Source organism: Canis lupus, chromosome 1 (assembly GCF_003254725.2).
Source record: "Canis lupus dingo isolate Sandy chromosome 1, ASM325472v2, whole genome shotgun sequence".
In the NCBI taxonomy this organism is placed as follows: domain Eukaryota; kingdom Metazoa; phylum Chordata; class Mammalia; order Carnivora; family Canidae; genus Canis; species Canis lupus.
The window spans coordinates 54,449,826-54,465,780 of record NC_064243.1 but is presented as its reverse complement, the minus strand read 5'-3'; the positions used below and the strand labels follow the sequence as shown (position 1 = coordinate 54,465,780).

At 55.9% G+C, this 15,955-nt stretch overlaps 1 protein-coding gene across 7 annotated transcripts in view; it reads left to right on the top strand.

Moving 5' to 3' along the window:
• The window catches only part of RPS6KA2 (ribosomal protein S6 kinase A2), a 345,125-nt gene that overhangs the window by 291,457 nt on the left and 37,713 nt on the right, over positions 1-15,955 (top strand). For all 7 annotated transcript variants that reach the window (XM_035712790.2, XM_049114343.1, XM_025422731.3 and 4 more), the window contains one exon: positions 10,794-10,858. In XM_035712790.2, coding sequence (XP_035568683.1) covers positions 10,794-10,858 — 65 coding nt within the window. The remainder of the gene's footprint in view (positions 1-10,793; positions 10,859-15,955) is intronic.

The following is a 15,955-nucleotide window of genomic DNA, read 5'->3' as shown; positions in this document are numbered from 1 at the left end:
GAGTAAAGGGCCCCACGTCTGACCTCCATCCTGGAATTGTCTTGTGATTTTGTCAATCCCCTGTCACCTGGCCTGGGGGCCTCCCCAAGATAGCAGACCGTCTCCTTGGTCACTGTGCTTTCTGGGGACAAGGTGCACAGACTTCTTAACTGTTACAGCGCATTTTAAGACCTGGAACCAAGCAGTAAACATGTCCCTCAGCTCAGTGTGTTCAACGTCACCCCCTTGTATTTATCTCTAAGAGTCACAAAGACCATAACTGTTTTTCTATTTCTGATGTGACTCTCCTCATCATGAATTAATTGATGACCTTTCATTAATGTCTCCGTCTCTGTGGAAGTGGCCCCGAAATAATCCCTCCCTGTCCAAGGCCAGCCTGTAGTGCGGCTTGGCAGGTCTTAACCCACAGAGCACCTGCCTCAGAGCCTGGAGTGCCCAGAAACCTCGCTGCAGGTCATTTCTACTCCTTTATGAGCCCCTTCCCCTTCTCCCCCGTCCCCCACCAAGCCCACACAGGCAGAGTCCCTGTCTTGTTTTGTCAGTCTTCCAGATGCCGGGTTCCAACACCTGGACGCCCCTGTATTTCATTCTGTGACTCCTTCCCAAGTGCTCTACCCCCAGCCAGCATGGGCACAGCCTCTCTGCACAGCCCGGGAGGCAGGGGGGAGGTCAGCTCTCCCACTCCGCTGCCCCATCGGTTCTTTAACCAACCAGCTGAACAGCTCACTTCTCTTCCCGGGCCTCGGTCCCCCTGGAGAGAACGGTAGTGTGCATGGAGCACTGCACTAAGAAAATCATTATCTCATTGAAACCTGCACAACAGTGCTTCAAGGTAGGGAAAAGGAGACACTTAGATTTGCTTATAAGAGAGGTGTGTCCATAAGAATCACTTGTAGTTGCAAAGTACAAAACGCTTAAGCAACTTAAAATGATTTTACCCAATGATTTAATTCTTCAAAGTGCAGTTTATTTTTCTTGCAGTAACAAGTCATATGGCCATAGAGGATTGTAAGCGTTGGCTCGGCAACCAAACTATAGTTATCAAAAGCCCAGGTCTGCTTATCTTTTTATTACCACCCTTAGTACATTGCCTTTTCATCTTCATGAGTGGTGCCTTGTGATCACAAAGTGGCTGCCACAGCTCCAGGCATCACATTCAGTTGAAAGGAGGAAATGGATGAGGGCAGCTGCATCTGTCCCTTTTATCAGGAAGCCAAAGCTTTCCCAGAACGCTGGGACTTCTCTTTACTTCTTGCTAAGTAGAAACTGTCACTTGGCGCTTCTAACTAAAAGGAACATGGGAAAATAACTATTAGGATAGAAGGAATAGGAGATTGGGAATGGTTGTCTTATTAGCCAACCTCCAGGATCGGCTGCGGGAGGTATTCGATAAAGGGTGAGCCGACCTGAGGGAGGGTCTGTGCCTGGCCGACCTTTCCCCAACTCCTCAAACCCTATTTCTCACTCCTTTCAGCAGATCTTAGGGACCCATTAGTTAGGAAGGAGAGGGACTATATGGTATGTAATCTAGAAATAATACATATGCATATGGGGCTCCCCAGTGCTTCCTAGGCTCTGGCTCTGGTGACACAGTGGAACAAAACCATGGTCCTCGCTCTCACAGGGCCTTTAGCACAGCAGAAGATGCTAGCATTAGCCAAGGAAGTGGCAAATAGAAAGAGAGAGGTATAAGGTGGAGCTCACTGGAAGGAGAGAGAGCTTTGCAGGAATGTGGACACTGGTAAGTGTGCACCGGGGAAGGGGAGTTTGTGAGGAGCCCCGGGTGGCAGCACCGGGCAGAGGGCAGAGGGTCGCAATGCCAGGACCGTATCCCGCCTGGCACTTACTTGCTGAAGTGACCTGGAGCAGATGTCTGCACCTCTCTGGGCCACTTTCCCTATCCGTGGATTGAGGGTGATGGCAATACCTCCTTCACAGTGTGGTTGGAAAAACCTAAAGAGCTAGAACAGTGCCTGACACACAGGACACACTTTAATGTGTCTGACAAATCCATGAAAAGCAGAGATCACCAGAGCCCCAAGATCCGTGGTGAGGGATCATGTCTACACCTCTTGGCTGCACTGCTTCCTACTAACTGGACCATTGTCGTTCTCTCCTGCTTGGCTGTGGGACAGAACAGAGAAAAGTTATCTGATGCACAAGTACCGATCCACTGCGACTCTGGGAAAAACAAAACAGACTATCGTTTTATGGGATGCATTTTAATAGACATTGTTAAACCTTCTCCTGAGATCATTGCAAAAGAGTCCGTGTTTGACCTGTGTCTGGAGAGCCCTACGTTCCCTGACAGGAAAGCATCAAGGTGGCCTGCTGGGTCCTGAACTCAACGGGAGGGAGCGCAGGGTCTCTCCACCCACTGGGAAGGGGGACGCCAGCGTGGTTGCCCTCTGAGGCCCTGTCCAGGGTGTTCCACCAGGAACCTTGCCCATGGCTGAAACTTCTCTTTCGGTGCCGAGTTTGTGCTGCAAAGGTCTGTGCAGTCCCTGCCCTGTCGTTCTCAGACGGAGATCTGGGCACGTGGTGAATTGTGACTGTGCGAGCATGTGTGAAAATCAGAGGCTGGCGAGGGGAGCAGACGTGGCACCTCCTCCCCATCCCCGGTTCCCTCTCAGCGGAGCCCCGGCTGCCACCCGTTCCCGCCCAGGGGAGCCTGGCTGCGGGTCCTACCCCACCAGACGTCCCCGCGGGGACCCAGACTCAGAACAGAGGGATGAAGACATCGGACCCATCCGTTCGCTGAAACACACATGAGACCAGAAGCGAGTCACACTGGTCTCCTGAGGCGCCTGAAGACTTGTGCCTGGAAGTCACTGTCCTTTCAAACACCGGTGCATTAGCTAGAGAGGATTTGTCACCACGCGCCGCCTGGTGAATGACACTTGGGGAGGATCCGTATTTTCTCTCCCTCTGCTCTGGAAGAAGGAGGTGATTTTCTAAATAATTTATTCTTTTGTCTTAGAATTTAATGTCACAAAAGTCACAGTTCTCTAACCCAAAGTATCATTTTGTTATTTAGTTTAAATCACTGATGAGAGAGGAAGCTGGCTTCTCTCATTAAGTGTATGGGCTTATGTCATCTTAGAAGAGCCTGGCCCAGCGGCCCAGCGGAGCCCCCAGGAGGCATGGCTGTCGGCCCATCTGCGGCCAAAAACTGCCCCTCAGATCATCCCCAAAGGGGGTCCTGCAGCCTCCAGGAGCAGTTGGCCCGCCCTCGGAGGATACACAACAGAAGATGTCCAGACTCAGCATAAAGAAGAAACTGTAGTTGGGATTATTATTAGTCATACGACTTTCCCTGGGGACGTAACTGAATCTAATTGTCCCCAAATCCTCTGCCGTAAGGAGGGAAATCACATTGCATAGATGCGTCTTGGTCTGCACAGGCAGTTGGGTCCTTCTGTCCTTTCCATTTGCTGGGAACCTTACCCTTGGCCATCAAATAGCCCCCGGCCATTCAGGGGGCTCAGAGGGCATCCCCCTTCCCGCCCCCCACCGCTGCTGATCCTCACACGTAAGCCAGAACCTCTGTCTCTTGAATCCTACTCTGTCGAAGCAACCTGGGCCCCAGCCCACCCCAGGCACCCTACCCCATGGCCGGCCCGCATTGGTGCTGGGAAACAACAAACCCCCTGCACGTCCCCCTGCACCCCTCCTGGCGCCTCCCCTCCCACTGAGCCCCCCCCCCCCGCCAGGAGGCCCACTCCCAGGCCTCACACCGGCCCCACGTCCCCGCTGCCCCACTAGCTCCGCCCCTCACACAGGAGTGGAGTTCCCAGCGGGTTCAGCCAAGCCCACTTGCATGCTGGGGGTAAAACAATAAGCTGGAAACGATGAGGGGCAAACAGATAAGGGTGACTGCAGCAAAGGGTGAGACACTCAGTGGCTGTCCCATCCCACTGATGAGCTTCCTGAGCCCACAGAACAAAGTGCCACGGACCATGCGCTTTCCCCAGGGACGTAATGTCTCCAGCTCTGGAGGCCTGAGTCCTGCATCAGGGCATGGGCAGGGTGGGAAGGAAAATCCCAGGCCTCTCTCCCAGCTCCTGGGGGCTGCAGGATCCTCGCTGCTCACAGGCTTCCAGAAGCACCAGCCTCCTCTCTGCCTTTACCTTCACTGGCATTTTCCCTGTGTCTGTGTCTGCGTCCCAAGTTGCCCCCTTTCCACAAGGATGCTGGTCAGGTTGGGTGGGGGTCCCCTCCTCCCCCGCCCAGGATGCCTTCATCATAACTAGCCATATCTGCGGTGTCCCCACTTACAGATAAGGTCACGTTCTGAGGTTCTGAGGGGTCAGAACACCAGTACAAGAATTTCAGAGGGACACCCTCCAAGGGCAGGTGCACAGAAGTGTACACCTGGAAGAAAGAGCAAAGGTGCCTCTGCTTGACCTCTGACACTTTGCAGATGAAGATGCCGAGGCCCCTCCTCCACCATGGCTTGCAGGAAGGCCCCGCCACGGCCACCAGGTCTAAAGCCAGTGGCACTTCTGCCTCAGTATCCCCCGGAATGTCCTCACTCAAGACTCTGAATCTAGGTCTCTAACCTGCTGCTGACTAGAGGTATTCGCTGCTTGGCAACCGAGCTGTGTACACCTGAGCAGGTGCCGGTGACGCGGACAGATGGTGCTGGCAGCCTCCAAGGGGAGCTCCAGTCCTCGGCCTTGGGCCTAACAGGCAAACCTGCAAACCGGAAAAGCCAGTCACGGCAGGTGTGCAAGGGCAGGGTGCTGCGGGCAGAAGGCGGGAGGGACAGAGCCATCGGAGCTGGCAGTCCCGGAGGGCGGGGTGCGCGGGGGGGAGCAGGCAGTTTCCTGCGGGGCAAGCAGCGAGCTTCCACACTTCACGGACCTCGGGAGTCTTGGAGCGCCACTTGTGTTCATTCCCACTGTGACTTTGTGCGGAGGCACGACAGCTGACGACTCTGAATTAGGCGAGGGTACAACTCATTGTACGATGCGACCCTGTGCTAAGTATGTCGGTGGCCCCCAAACAGCTGCTGTTCCCGGGAGGGAGTCAGAGGGCAAAGTTGCAGAAGACGGGCGAGGGGCATGCGTGATCTCTGTGCCTGAGGGGGGCGCTGGAGGAGGTGGTGCAGGCCAAGCAGGGGCTGCCAGGGCATCCCTGGAGGGGTCCCCCTGAAGGGCACAGCCAGGGGATGGTCTCACTGTGCTCTAGAGAAAGCCTCTCGGGGCTTGTGTCGCTGACAGGTTGGTCCACAGAGGCCAACGGGGAGATGGAGGAGGGGGTCAGGCGTGCTCTAAGAGGGAGGCCTGGGGAGATGAGTCCCTGGGCTGGGCCTCCGTGTCCTCATCTCCACCCTCGAGGTGCCTTCCAGGTGTGACACTCCTCACTCTGAAAGATTCGCAAGTCCAGGAGGTCAAGGACAAGCTTGAGCCCCGCCCCCACACTGGCATCTGTGTGCTCAGGCCAGGGTGGCGCCCTGGTGAGGTCCGGGCCGAGCCCTCCAGAACCTCAGGGTGCGCCTCCGGGCTCAGGAAGGCCACCAGTGGTGGCCGTTCTTGTGAATGGGTTTGCAGAGCAGGGCAGAGAGTAAACGCCTCTCCAGCGAAGTTGGCCTGCTTTCCAGACCTTCCCGAGGGATGGAAGATTAGGATGGGTGCTAAAAGGGAGGAAACCCATTCCCCAGGGTTTTTCAAAGCTGACAGCTCTCTACCTCGTCATCCCTCGTGAGCCTCTGTGTCTTCCTAGAGGACCTTCTAGGAGATTCTCAGACGCCCAGAGGAGTATGTGGCAGAGAAAGGAATGAGGTGCACTGGTCCATATAAAATAGCACAGCTGTGTAGACCACATCAGATCCCATCTCAGGCACACCTGTCTGCACGGAGCCACCCACTAGCAGGGGATTTTCTGTGTTTCTTGTTTCTGTTCTACTCCCCAACGTTGGTCTCCCCAAGACATGCTTTATAGGCTGGTCTCCGAGGTCCCATCCTGGGTCCCATCAGCAGCTGGCCAACCTCTGACAGCTTGGTCAAGAACAAGGCGCGGTCGGCTCACACCAGTGTCCTCCGAGACACAGCCCAGCAAATGTTTTAAACACTGAACAAATGAAATTTCAAAGGGACAGCAAAATAGTTTCGAGACTATGAAAAATAATGTGTAGATTGCATGTGAGTGAATAAGACATAAAAAACAGACCTCGTGTTCACCTGCCCGACAGGATAGCCTGGATATTACAGGTGTGCCAGTCGGTGGAGTTCGAGGAAGCAAGGATGGTAACCGAAAGTAAGCGTGTTCTGAACACGTGCCGGGAATTGGACATAAGGGTCACCTGGACGGCTCAGTTGGGGAAGCATGTGACTCTTGATCTCAGGGTTGTGAGTTCGAGCCCCACGTTGGGGGTAGAGGTCACTTAAAAAAATTAAAATTTAAAATTAAAAAAAAGGGGGCACCTGGGTGGCTCAGTGGTTGAGCGTCTGCCTTCGGCTCAGGTGGTAATCCTGGGATCCTGGGATCAAGTCCTGCATCCGGCTCCCCAAAGGGAGCCTGCTTCTCCCTCTGTCTGTGTCTCTGCCTCTCTCTTTGTGTCTCTCATGAATAAATAAATAAAATCTTTAAATAGAATTTAAAAAACAAATGATAATAAAAATTTAAAAAGAAAAGAATTCTAGATGGATGCCGTGTGGCACCAAAACAACAGAGTGACTACTTCAGAGGCATCTCAGGGGCCCCAGGGATGAAACGTTCCCAACACTGTCCGTGGAACTGAAGAAACAGTAGAAATATTAGGGGCAGATACCGAAACCTTTTGAGACTAAGTTACTGAGAAGGTGGAAGCCCAGTGCCGATGAACCCCACGGTGAAAGTGTTCACCTTGTCAACGCTGTGAGCAGCGGAGGGCTGGACGCACCCGGTGCTGAGCACGGGAGGAGGGCACACTCACCGTGACCCGTGGACGTAAGGAAGGGCCGCCTGGATGAGAGATCACACCCTCACCCCGCGTGCAGGAGTCTGAGACTCGGGTCCACGTGGACACGCCCTGTGATACGCCCATTTGCCAACGGGCCACAGGTGACTACATGTTCCTACTCCCGAGAGTCGACTGTGAGCTCCCAGAGCTACTGCTCCATTGAACTTCTCAACTCATCTTTACCTGGCGTGGAGGACGTGAGTCACCTGCCTAAAAAGAGAGAAGTACCCCCTCTGTCCCCAACATCTCCACCAGTAAGGATGTGCCCTCACCAGCTCTGTGTGATAGGGACCAATCGCAGCCCTCCGCGTGGGGCAGGGGGAGATCTCCACGGCATCGGGTCAGAGCCCGCAGCACCCAGGTGTGACCCAGGCATCTGCACAAACCCTCCCTGACTTTCCCAGCCCCCAACCCTGCTCAACCCTGCCCGACTGGCTCTGCTGTTCAGTTGACGTAAGAAGGGGTCATGGATACAAAGCGGCCTGCTTGACACGTCTCGGGAGAGGATAAATAAGACTAGATCCAAAACAATGACCGTGTGTGGTGTGCGCACAGGGGACGGTGAGGTAGCCCCGAAGAACCGTGTGCAGAAGAACTTTTCCTTCCGTTTCACATTTTCCTCCTTTTGGAACGAACACCTATAATTTTTTAGCAATAACCCAAGTGTTAATTAATTCACTGTCGACTGTTTGCTGAGGCTTCAAAGCACAAACATGGGATAAAAATCTCACTGCAGCAGAAGAAAGAAGGTGCAGATAAAAATGTGCTGATTGGGTATCCGAGAAAACCCAGCACAGAACTCGGAGTCACACCCAAATCTGTATTTCCGTTTGTGTCTCACTTGGTTCAAATCCCTGCAGACCGTGTATTTGCAAATGACGGATGAGGGTGAAATGCAACGGGTACAAGATGCAAAGCAGATTCTTCAAAGAAATGTAGCGATGAGTCCCCCTGCAGGTGCCTGCACCCTTGGGCTCGGACGTGTGTGCTCGAAGTGCCCCCCGCCAACCGACCCATAGGGCTTCTGGCAGCCCGGCAGCACTCACCAAAGAAAGAGCTGGGAAGCAGTGCAGATCCGGGGTGGGGTTTCCTTCCACTTTAATCCTCAGGACCAGGAGGATTTTTGAGCTCAGAGTTCTGGTCTTCATCAAAGGGGATCGGCGATGGGCTGACGGGAGCCAGTGCTGGGAGTCAGAGCGCTGATTTGTTCTGCACGGTTTTCTACAGCAGCCGTCTGGGTACCCGTCACAGGCTGCTAGCTGCTGGGATCAGATCCGGGAACAAGGGAGCCAGACTCGGAAATCCAGAGAGGTCTTCAGGGGGAGGTCCTCGAATATAGAACCCATTTCCCTCTACTCGCGCCAATACTTGTGACACCAGACCTGTGGGTTTTCCACACGAGCGAAGTCTTCACTTCCCAGGAGACACCAGCTCGGTGTCCTACGATTCACTTCAGCTCTGGCTCTAACCAGCCGGAGGTGGCACAGTCCCACTAGATGCCCCACTTCAGATGCCAGTCCCCCGCCCAGGGCGTCTCCTGTGCTCCCCACCAACCAGCTATACATCAGGAGTTTCCGAGACCCCTTCTGTGGGTCTGATGATGTGCTGAAACAGCTCACAGAACTCAGGAAATCATTTCACTTTCTTTTACCAGTTTATTACAAAGGATGTTTTAAAGGATACAGATAAAGAGGTACCTAGGGTGAGGTCTGAGGGAGTCCCCTTGGAATTTGGGATGTGCCACCACCCCCCCACCAGCACATGGATGCATTTTTGTTCATCAGCTCAGAAACTCTCCAAACCCTGATGTATGGGGCTTTCACAAGGGCTTTCACTACTTAGGCGTGCTCCATGAAATCACGGGGGGTTGGTGATGGGCTCCACCGCCAGCCGTCTCCCCTCCCTGGAGGTCAGAGGTGGGGGTGAACTGTCCCACCTTCTGGTCACGTGAGTGGTGCCCACAACCACGGAAATACCAGGAAAGGGCAGTCAGGGGATTAGGATGTGAAAGCATCCAGCCCAATCCAGGAGGACTTCAGCTCCTGGGATCCCAGCACCCTGGATGGAGGACTCCACCCGACTTCCCAGGCCCTGACAGTGTGGCTGGATGGGCAGTGCCAGGGTGGCCACAGCACCTTGGGGTGGCTCCCTGGTCCTCTACACACCTTCCTGCTCCTGCTCCTTCCCATAGCAGCCAGCAGCCACCACCAGCCACCTTTCTGGGGTGCTGGCTGAACAGGGAACCCCTGAACCAGGCCTTGACCTGCAGAGCTCAGGGTGGGGTGCAGAATCGGGAAGTCTATATCTCACAAACCGAGTGACACAGAACCCCCTTCCCCAGGCTTGGGACAAGAGCTGGCTGGAGACAGCCCAGCCCCCATGGCCTGCTTCCCCTTCCCACGTCCCCAAGCCCCCAGTGCCCTCCATCACCCACTGAGGCTCCTCTCCAGCCTCCCATCCTGGAGAAAACACGGAGCTCTTAGGGCCTCGGGATTTTGGTTTCTCTGGACTAATAGACTTATTTTTAGAACAGCATTGAGAGAAAAACAGAACAGCAAGTACAGCAAGTTCCCATGTATGCCCCCCACCCCCTAGACAGTTTGCCCAAGCCCTGAAGTGGTGTCAGTGCCGTGCACTTTGACAATGGATGCACCAGCGCTGGCCTGTGTGCTTCAGGCAAATGTATAATGACGTCACCATGTGGGGCAAAACATTTCCCTGCCTGAGTCCTCTGTTTTCTGCAGATTCGACCTTTCCCCCAACCCCACCCCCCACCCGGCCTTGGGATTTAATGTACGCAGCAAAGTGAAAAGAGAACTAACAAACCCAGCAGAACTATTTATAAGCAGTCTCCAGGGCCCCGGGCGGCCCCGGGGGTGGATGCCAGTCTCTCTCTGGGTTCTGTCCCGCTGGAAGCAGCCTCTCGAGGTCCTGGCTCTCTTCCTCTCCCTGTAAACCCAGAGCCATCTAACAGGGCGCTCTGCACTGTGGTCTGCCCTCCTGCTGCTTCTGCTCGTTCTCCTTCTTCTGGAAGGCCAGGCTGAGCTAGGATTAGTAGGTACGAGAGTGCAGCCAGGGGGCAGGAGCTGCAGGGCTCAGTCGGGAGAGCATGTGACTCTTGATCTCGGGGTTGTGAGCTTGAGCCCCAGGTCAGACACGGAACCTACTTGGATGGATGGATGGATGGATGGATGGATGGATGGATGGATGGATGGGATGGATAGATGATAGATAGATAGATAGATAGATAGATAGATAGATAGATAGATAGATAGATAGATAGATAGAAGGGCACCTGGGTGACTCAGATAGTTGGGCATCTGCCTTTAGCTCAGGTCATGATCTCCAGGTCCTGGAATCGAGTCCCATGTTTGGCTCCAGGCTCAGTGGGGAGTCTGCTTCTCCTCCCTCTTCATCTCCTCTTGCTCATACTTTCTTTCTCTCTCTCTGTCTCTCTGTCTCAAATGAATAAATAATTTTTTTAAAAGATACATAGATATATGCATAGCTACATACATAGACAGATAGACCGATGCACACATGCACACACGCAGCCAGGCTGTGATGGGCCTCAGCTCCCCCTCCGAGTTTCCAGGCACCTCCACACCTGCAGCAGAAAGCTTCCAGCCTGCCCCACCCCTGCCCTGGCCCTGTCACAGCCCTACAGAGCTGTGGAGGCAGGGAAGCAGGGGAGAAGGGGCCCCTTCCCTCAGGAAGAAGGCATTGGGAGCTGCTCCGGGCACCCCCCACCCCCCTCCAGCCCCTCACACTGCTGTGCCAGAAGCTATCAGAGGTCAGGAAACCAGGAGTTTGTTCTGATGCTCACCTCTGCTTTGTCCTCCGACAGGTGCTGGCATCGACGGGGTGGAAGAGATCAAGCGGCATCCTTTCTTTGTGACCATAGACTGGAATGTGAGTTGCACAGTGCCCACTGCCCTGCATGATGGGGAGGTGAGGTGGAAGGTGCACCAGCTTGGTACAGACCAGGGGTGACCGCAGCCCTGTCACCTGGAGCGGGGGCCTGCCTCAGGAGCCCTCTGAACAGGCTGGCATTTTATAGGCACAGACCAGAGACCCCCTTCCTGCAGTGCCAGGCCGAAAATCCCTTTAGCACTTGGCCCTTTGGAGGCAGGTTGAGATGACCCTGCTGCTACTCCCACCTGCTGAGGACAGAGCAGAGATCACCTTCCACCCAGTAACAGGCTGCAGGAGCCCCTCAGGGCACCGGGTCACTGGGCTGCCAGTTCTCTGGGTCTCTGGGCCCCTGGGCCTCTGTGTCTCCAGGTTGCTGGGTCTCTGGGCTCTTGGGCTCCTGTGAGTCTCTAGGCTGCTGAGCTGCTGGGTCTCTGGGCCCTTGGGCCCCTGTGGGTCTCCAGACTGGGTCTTGGGGTCTCTGGGTTCCTGGGCCCTATGAGTCTCCAGGCTGCTGGGCTGCTGGGTCTCTGGGTCTCTGAGTCCCTGTGGGTCTCCAGGCTGCTGGGTCTCTGCGTCTCTGAGTCCCTGTGGGTCTCCAGGTTGCCAGGCTGCTGGGTTTCTGGGTCTCTGAGTCCCTGTGGGTCTCAGACTGCTGGGCTGCCGGGTTTCTGGGCTCTGGGTCTCTGGGCCCCTGGGCCACTCTGGCTCTCCAGGCTGCTGAGCTGCTGGGTCTCTGGGTCTCTGAGTCCCTGTGGCTCTCCAGGCTGCTGAGCTGCTGGTTCTCTGGGTCTCTGAGTCCCTGTGGGTCTCCAGGCTGCTGGGTCTCTGGATCTCTGGGTCCCTGGGCCCCTGTGGGTGTCCAGGCTGCTGGGCTGCTGGGTTTCTGGGTGTCTGGGCCCCTGTGGGTCTCCAGGTTGCTGGGTCTCTGGGTCTCTGGGCTTCTGGGCCCCTGTGAGTCTCCAGGCTGCTGAGCTGCTGGGTCTCTGGGTCTTTGGGTCTCTGAGTCCCTGTGGGTCTCCAAGCTGCTGGGTCTCTGGGTCTCTGGGCCCCCTGTGGATCACCAGGCTGCTGGGTCACTGGATCTCCAGGCCACCGGGCCCCACTGCACAGTGCTCCTTAGTGCTGAACCGCTGGCATCTCGAATTCCGTACCGCTTTCCCAGTCTCTCTTTTGGGGCTCAGGCCCACACAGCTACCCCTTCTTACAGAGCCATTAAAGAAAAAAAAATCCAACTGTTAAAGACAAAGTTATTGGTGACACTTGTTAGTGACATAAGGAAGACTTATGTCGGGATGAGTTCAGGGACCATGGGGACAGGGTCTGCAGTAGGAGAGAGATGGGGCTCAACTCTGGCTAGCTGGGGCAGTGGGATTTATAGCCAGGGGGCAGGTGGGGGGCCATGGTTGGAAGGCCACCGGGAGGGGCTCTGGCTGAACCGACCCCCCCGGACTTCTGCTGTACACAGGCCTGATGCCCAGATGCCACCTGGAGGGAGGGGCCCATCAGACGTAGGCCTCTGGCTCCAGTTCTCCAGGTGGTTGCCAAGATGCTGCTTGGAGCTGGATGCTGGCAGAGGAGTTCCGGACCCTCACCCCGACCAGCCTCTCGGAGCCGCCTCCTAACCCGTCAGCTTGGGGACGGTGCCTCTGAGCGGCCGTGGCTGTGCTTTGTGTGTAACGAAGGCATCCCCCGTGGATGCCAGTGTCTTCTGGTCCTTTCCTTTGGTTCACACAGCAGGCACATTCCGAGGTTTCTTTTCTGGAGCTCACAGATTAACCTCGGGGGATCTTAACAGAATGTGAAATACATATATTTATATATGAATGTCCCCTGCAGAACAGAGGCCGTCGGCTTCTGTTATTTTCTGTCACCTGAGCGAGTTCCAGCAGCAGGTGGCTCCGTGGCCAACCGCCCTCGGCCCCCCACGGTTGTTACCTCCGAGAAGGTGCTGACATCAGTGCCGTAGGGGACCAGCTGTTCCCGGACCTTCTGACCTTTCCCGACCTCCCTTCTCCCCCTGTGAAAGTGGACCAGCAGGGAGAGCACAAGCTTCCTTAAAACCCCCTTCTGCCGTTCCGATTATGGAGCTTTTACGAGGTTTGGTTTCTTTTCAACGGCGAGACGAGAGAAGCCCTCGAGATGCTGGCACACCTGTGACCTCCCCGCCAGGTACACAGGCCTCGTTAAAGGGCCCAGTCGACATCAGCTTGCATTTAGAAAAGTGGAAACAAAGACATCAAAGCCACGACCTGCCTGTGAAATCTCTTCTCCCTTCGCTTACTGAGATGTGAGCTTATAAGGAGCCCGGTCGCCCTCAACTCACACACAGGCTCCTAAAGATCTTTGTCGGTGGATCATTCACGAGTCCCACCCAGCACAGAAGCTCTGCTGTTCGTGTGTGGTGATGAGGCCTCAGGCTGTGTGCTAGCCCCAGAGGCCAGCGCCACACCAAGGGCAGGAGCCCCACAAGCTGGGGCACAGTCCCCTCTGCCAGATGTTGTCCCTTCCGGGCACAGGCACCAGAGCAGAGCTGCATACCCCCTTCTCTTATTATGCACTGTTGCACAGACTTGGCCACGCTGTTGACCACGTTTCAGGCACCTCCAGGATGTGGGGACAGAGCTGGCCGTGACACCCTAGGCTTTGCCACGGGGTCCAGAGAGAGAGGCAGGAAGGGGAGGACATGCACTGAGTCATGGAGAGAAGGCTGCGCTGTGAAGAGCACCACGGAGGGGAGGAGGCAGGGAACCGGAGCTGTGCCCTCCACGCCAGCCTCTCAGGCCTCTTCTGCCGAGCACATCGGCCCACATGTCCCTAAGCACTCCTGAGATCTCTGAAAAGCCTGTCCCACCCGAGCCACCCTTCTAATACCACTGCTCCTCACCCAGTGCCCTGGCCCCCTGACCTTCCTCCATCCCTGGCTCCTCATCACCTTCCAGTGCATCATGTCCCCGCTTCATGGTGTTCTCAGTCCCCATCCCCTGCCCCCGGGATGGAAGCCCCAAAAGCTCAGGAGTCACTGCCAATGTTGCCTCTGAGACAGGCTGGGGCAGAGGAGGCACTCGATGAATAGTGGGTGAGCGAGGGAGCAGGGGAGCAGGCGGGAAAGGCTCTCGGGGCAGGAACACCACAGCCCCTGCCTACACCGACGAGAAAACAGGAGAACTGGATCGCTGGGGCAGAGTAGGGGAGCTGGCCGCGTGGTGTGGGAGATCTGAGGGCTGCAGCTGAGAGGGTGGGAGGCCCGGCCACACGGCTCCGGGGACCTCTCGACACAGCCACCTGGAACAAGAGGAGCTGCTGGCAAGTGCTGCAGACAGATGCTTCTCTCAGCCAAGACAGGGCACCCCTGAAGGAGTGGCCATGCACAGGGGAGCCAAGACAACTTTATGAAACGCCTCGAACTTTCATAGCACGATGATGACCTTGAGTGTGCTCTGCAGGTTGAGCTCGTGTGCATCCCAGAAAGCCCAGGTCCGCGTGAGCTCTGAGCAGAGGCCGGCTTCTTTCTGCAGTGTTAGGAGCCGTGCCCGGTGAGAGTCCAGCCACGATACCGGCCTCGGTGTGCACGGCTCATCTTGTCTCCACACATGGGGCCAGGTCCCTGCAGGGCAAACGTGGTCATGGGATTTCTGCACCAAGAATGTGGCATTCTGCTTTATTTCAAAGTGATTGGGACTAAAACAGAGGACGGGAAGTTTCTCTTGTTGCTTTTAGCATTTTGTTTCATTTTGCTTCTGAGAGAGGCCCTTCGGATTCATGGGGACCAAGCATATGTGCTGTCACTTCCATATTTGCCCGAGGCTGACGAGGGAGGGACAGAGAGATGGAAGGATCGCACTCCATCCCAGGCCCTGAATGAAAGCAGCCAGTCAGTGGTTAAGGGAGAGGAGCTCTGAGTCACCACTTTTGTGCAAATTCATGTATTTCATAAATGATACTTGGCGCTTGGCCGTGTCCAGGTGAGCGAGCAGGGTGTCCGCACTATAGCAATGGAAAGACACAGCTGTCCCCAAGCTGCTCATCATCCGACGGCTGCACGGTCCAGCCACAGAAGAGGTGTACCGTGGAGGCGTCCCGTCGGAGAGAGGACCGCCGCAGAGAACGCGGGCAGGCCAGGACATCTGGGGGGAGATGCAACTAGCCAAGCCCTCCTGGGGACCACAGCCTTCTCGCAGCTGCCAGGGGCCTCCCGGGGCCCCCATCGCCACCCTCCCTCCCCACCCCCAAGCCGTGAGTCTTGGTGTCCAGCGTGGCTCCCCGTCGCCCACCTGGCAAGTGGCAGTCTGAGAAAGCGGACACGAACATGCGAGGCATCTGGGGAGTAATGTTACTAACTCTGTGTCCAGACGTGCCCGTTCTGTTTCGGCAGCTTAGATAAGCAAACCACAGCAGAGCAGCGTCTGCAAAAACTCTGACTACCAGGAGGCATTCCCTCTGCCCGGCAGAGGCTCGTGAGGACAACGCAGAGCCACTTCCCTGACCTGCCTGAACCCAGGGCCTGCCTCAGGATCCGCCCTGGAAAGTGCAAGGGTATTTATTCCACTTTCTGCTTCTCTCTGTGACCTGAAACTGCCAGCAGCAATTTTCAGGTGACCTGCAGGAGCGGAAGAAGTCCACCCACGGTGCAGGTGAGGCCACTGCCCCAGACCGTCCTGCTCTACTGTTCACCTGTCTGCAAAGCCGAACAGGTGAACGTCTGCTGCGGAGCAGACTTCATGAAAGCTGCTCTGTCTCACGAGACAAATGAAACATGACAGCCCCCAAGTCCTGCACCTACACCACGCAAACTGCCCATAGCTGCACGGAAGTTCCACACCACAGGCCCCGAGGAAGACACGCAGCGTGGCCTGGCACCCCACTGCCCTCCGACACCTGCTGACCAGCCTCTGGTTTCCTGGCCGAGCCTGGGGCCCTCACCGTACCTGTTCAGAACCCGATATCGCGACTACTTTTATGAATGCTGGCAGCTTGTGCTGGTGTCGCTCTGTTTGCATTTGTGACCCTTCCAAGGGTACCAGCAGTGGTCACTCTGCGGTGGGAGGGTCTCCCGTGAGAAACCAAGGCACGGGGCAGGAAGAAGAGAGCCCAGGG